Source organism: Dermacentor andersoni, chromosome 5 (assembly GCF_023375885.2).
Source record: "Dermacentor andersoni chromosome 5, qqDerAnde1_hic_scaffold, whole genome shotgun sequence".
NCBI lineage: Eukaryota > Metazoa > Arthropoda > Arachnida > Ixodida > Ixodidae > Dermacentor > Dermacentor andersoni.
Window position 1 is genome coordinate 30,822,462 of NC_092818.1, and position 4,972 is coordinate 30,827,433.

Genomic DNA, 4,972 nt, shown 5'->3' on the forward strand with positions numbered 1-4,972 from the left:
ACGATGCAGTTGGGGGACCTGAGAAAAATTAACTGAAGTAGGGGACCTGAGAAAAAAAACTGAAGTATGCACACTTAAGTATAACACAATATAGATAGCCGACAAATTATTCAGGCCCTACAGAAATTGCCCAATTGGTGTGTCTGGTTGTCAGCGCTCTGTTCCTATCGCACTTCGATTCTACTCATTGCACGTTGCATTCATCGCAGACAATTTTATTGGTTCGTTCTCACGATTAAATGATATGTCCTATTGCTCACAGTTCAAGCGGTCAGCCGGTCTACGCAACCTGGGCAACACGTGCTACATGAATGCAACACTCCAGTGCTTGGCCAACACCATCCCCCTAGCTCTGCACTTCCTGTCTGACCGGTACAAAAGGGACATCAACAGGTGAGCCAAACTGCAATTGGTCTTCCGCCTGTGAATGGCCAACCAACAGTGTTTCTCAGTGGCTGTGGCTTTCTCCTGCAGACTATTGTATACACTCAACTAAGGGTCACACTCACGCAGGAGTCTCACCTCCAACTCGACAGCCTAAAATTTGAAGAAAAAGAAAAGAAAATTTTAAATGACGAAAGTCACTGCATGTGGGTGGCGGGCAGTTTCTTCTAACGCTGTTTTGAAAAGCTTAAAGTTGTAGGCATATTAAACGCCATCGCGCAGAGGACGGCAGTATCAATGAGTGTGCTGCCGAACCCAGCCTGAGCAATGGCGACAGTGATGACAACCAGATGGGCAGCAGGTACATAGTGCACAAGTGTGAACAATAATTGGATTATGAAAACTGGAGCATTCCCCTTTCCTTGGTACGAATGAAGCTTGGTGGTTATGCACGGCTGTTAAAAGTGGGACAAAAATGGCCCATCTGTGTGCAAAGGAAGCGATCTTGTCAAGAATGGAAAAAAAAAATGTGGCACCCACAATTTGACCAATTTCATTAAATCGGTCATATTTCAATTAACGAAAGTTGACTGCAGTAGCATTTTTTAAATGCTAAAGTGAAGTTCTAGTTGTGGATAGCTCAGGAAACCAATTAAAAATATTTAATTGCTATACAAATTAAATTTTAACTAAAGTATTTTATTGTTTGTTTTGGGGGGGTTTTCTTTTTGTACGAATGTAATTTCCATGCTCAGGAATAGAGAAGATTTAGTTGTTGTAGTTTTCTTTGATGTAGAATGGTGCTTCGGCGTAGTGTCTAGTCACTTCAAAATGAAGTAGATGTCAAGTGGAGTATTAAATGACAGTTTTCTTTCTCACTTCCTTCCAGGGACTCGCATAGAAGCACTGGTGGTGAGACAGCTCATGAGTTCAAGAGCCTGCTTGCTCAGATGTACTACAATGACAAGAGCGTTTCACCAAAAGGGTTCAAGGTTGGCCTTTTTATGTTTGCATAGCATTTGTGCAGGCTTTTACAATGAAAGTGTTGTATGATTTGGAACTCCACAGTGCCATGAAAGTGCTGTAAACCAGCGAGCAAGCATCTGTGCTTGAGTAAAACACCCCGCACCCCCAATTCTTATCATTCCTTAACATATCAGACATCCAGCCCTGTTTGAAGATGAGATCTTCTTAGCTGACTTCAGACGAGTTTGGCATATGGCATATCTGGGATCTGGGTATCTTGTTACCACATCCAGAAGAAAAAACTGCCACCTCCAGAGCATTGTAGCGAGTCGCAACAGGTATGAAATTATAGGTCTCAACGAGAGAAGTAATAATTAGTCACACAGTAAATGAAATTAATGGTACAGGCATAGTTAGCAGCAGTACAGTAAAAGATTAACCACATTGCACTATACTGCTGTAAAAATTGGCCCACCATGATATAGATGTGTTCAGGCAAAGCCACTGTACGGCACACTTTTTGGGAAATGGAGTGAGTTCGTTTGTACTAAGCAGAGCTCACGCAAGGCAATGGTGTCTGAAAGATGGCTTTGGTGGTGTCCAGAAGAAGTGAGAATTAGTCACGAAGTAGGTGAAGTTTTAACAGTTCAGGTTGACAGTACAAGTGCACCATAGGATGCACTCTCTCTGAGATTGGCCCACCTGGGCTTGTAGCCAAAGAAGGAAAAGGTCAACTAAGTTCACCAAATTCACCATGAGAACTACATAAGCTACATAAGTATTTTTGATCTGGACACCAGGGGCTTTGTATGTACACACGTACGCATGTGCATATGTATATGTGCATATGTTGGTACATGTGGGTATATATATGTGTAATGCATATGTGTGTACACGTATGAATTGTTGCCGAATATTTTTTAAGGGGGCTGCGGGCCTTGTCAAGCTGCCTCTACTGGAGCAGCTTTTACTCGCAGCCTCCTCCATCAAGTAGATGGAAATAAAGTTGTTATTGTTATTATTATAAGTGTTGACTTTAAGGAAAGCAAGGGTGACATAATTGCATGTGAAGTACGATTAGAATAAATTAATGAATAATAATAATAATAATAATTGAATAATGAACATGAAAAAAAGACTGAATAGAGTGATATAAGCAACATATAAACATTGAATCATTTGAACCACCATGTACGTCGACCTTGTCTAATTTAGCGTCAACACTTGTTTGACCTTTTTTTTTTCTTATAGTCTGTATCAACACATAAATGCTCCGGGAAGCGGGAACCTATCATACAATAATCAGTGCTTGACTAGATGAAGAGTGCTTTGCATACCCACCAGTGCATGTGCCCAACAACGGTAGTGCTTTTTCCATGGTCTTTAGCATATTGTATGTTCGCTAAAATATTCCTTTAATGACCTTGGTGAGAAATGTCAATGTAAATTAGTTGTTGGTGCTTTTTAAGCTGCATGGTTTCTACAAAAGGACTTAGCCATCGTTAAACTTAGTTATTATTGCACATTGGCAATCTAGCAGGAAGACATAAAATGTTAAGCATCTGCAAAACATTTGCGATGTCAAATTTATTGCTAGGAGCTATCCAATGCCCAGTCACTCGATCAGTTACGCTGTTGGCTGTCGTGCCAAACCAGACCCTTGTTTTGCTTGCCATTATCTACAAATATTGAGTGGATTCTTTTACAGTACTAGACTGTAGGGGGAACAGGAGTTTGACCTGGTGTCCATTTGCTGTTGCAGTGCCTGATGGGAAGGCTGTTCAACGTCTACGCTGGCTACGAGCAGCAGGATGCCCATGAGTTTCTCCTCAACTTCATCGACAAGCTCCATGAAGACCTTAACAGGGCAAGTCATAGATTGCTGTCATTCGTGTCTGCGTCTCACCCTTCTGCGGAGGCATATTGAAATGGCAAAAGAGTTTTGTTATTGTGAATGGGAGTACACGAAAAGCTGCTTGCGTAAGGATCGTTGCACTCCAAGTGTCCAAGATGGGTTGCTCAAACTTTTCAGATATGCTTGTAAAAATCATGACTGATATCAAGTGCATAGCTAGGGTGGGGCGCTCCAAGCATGCGCCCCCCCTCCTTCTCTCGCGAAATTTCTGTGTACCAGAATGCTGCCTGCCCAGAACCCTTCTGCCCTCCCCCCCCCCTCCTTTCCCGACCACACACATAAAATTTCTTCATGCACTGCTGGCTATTACCTTGCTGACAGTCATTTCCCAGTGCTTTTATGCTGAAAACCATTTGTTTGTCATGTGACATGCTTCCAGAGTTTGCTCAAGTATGTGAAACACAGTTCTGCAAGAAAATTAATACAGTTCAATTCCAGTATAGTAAAGTCGGTAAAATCAGCACTTTACTTCATTGCATTGAAATTTTGTTATATTGAAATTTAACCTTGCATGAAAATAGGTACAGGCACCGCCATGTCTTTCTTGCACGGAAGGTGCTGCAAGATTTCACAAATTATCAGGCATTTAAAAAAAAAATATTCATTTTGGTAAATTTGAGAGTCAGTGATGAGAGTGCAGTTTCATGCCGTGTCGGTGATATCTTCACATCGGCGTTACGGATCAATGCCTGCGACACTTTTGTGTCCAATCTGCCCACACAGCTGATATCTCGTCCGCATTGGGCCGACGCTATCATGAAAAGCACAGGCAGAGAAGAGCAAACGCTTTGTCTGCCTATCGCTTCAACGTATTTCCAAAACTAAAGTACTAAATGTACTTGAAGACAGCACACACGAAGTCACTGCCATCTCGGCTCATGTAGCCTTTGGGCTTACCACAGGTAACCTCGCAAGATAAGACGTGTGGGCTGCGTGTCTGAGCCACGCTGACAGCCATGTGCACCAAGGCTGGGCTAGAGGAGGAGATGCACGCTAGCCTGCCACTGCTCCAGACCCCCCCTTCTCTCCTTTCTGCTTGCTTGCGAAGGAAGCCAACGCGCGCCAAGCCACCATGTTCCTCGGCAGAGCCTCGCATGCTTTCTCTCACACCCACATTATACGCCGTGCAGGGCACGACAGAATCTTATCTCATTTAGAATTTTTACAGAGTGTGATGGCAAGAGGGTCTTGCTGTTGCGCTTCTCGCCTTTGGCAGCCACTTTCTGTCGAGCGGCGCGCAATTTGAGAGTTGCATTCACAAGTAGCCACGTGTAATTAAGCCATTTGACCATCTAAATCCATGGCAGTTTCCCTTTATTGCCTCGGTAATCCTCCGCTATTCCTCCACTATTCCTCAGCAGTAGCAGTGAAATTTCATTATACAGTCAAACCTACTTATAACGATAACAGATAAAGCGATAATAGGCTATAATGACTACATTTCACTGCATTTACGATTTTTTACACTGCCTATCAAAACTGTGTTTAGATATAACGAACCATACGGTTATACTTAAAACTCAACTGCAACACTTAAAACTTGGTTGCGGTTAAAGGTAAGTGCACAGAATCATAAAAGCGTGACCAAACTGGGCGGATGGCAGCGGCCCCCACGTCAGTTCATCCGCAACGAAGATACGACGCCGAGATGAATGAGCACCGTGCGTAAATTTCAGAAGTCGCAAGGAAAGTTGCTTACTTTCAACT

General features: G+C 42.9%; 1 protein-coding gene across 1 annotated transcript in view; it reads left to right on the plus strand.

Annotated features, from left to right (window-relative positions):
• LOC126530061 (ubiquitin carboxyl-terminal hydrolase 8-like) overlaps window positions 1–4,206 on the plus strand; it is a 652,141-nt gene extending 647,935 nt beyond the window's left edge. The window contains exons 16-19 of the mRNA XM_072288295.1: window positions 263–393; window positions 1,274–1,376; window positions 3,113–3,217; window positions 4,168–4,206. Coding sequence (XP_072144396.1) covers window positions 263–393; window positions 1,274–1,376; window positions 3,113–3,217; window positions 4,168–4,206 — 378 coding nt within the window. The remainder of the gene's footprint in view (window positions 1–262; window positions 394–1,273; window positions 1,377–3,112; window positions 3,218–4,167) is intronic.
• Window positions 4,207–4,972: the final 766 nt, after the last annotated feature.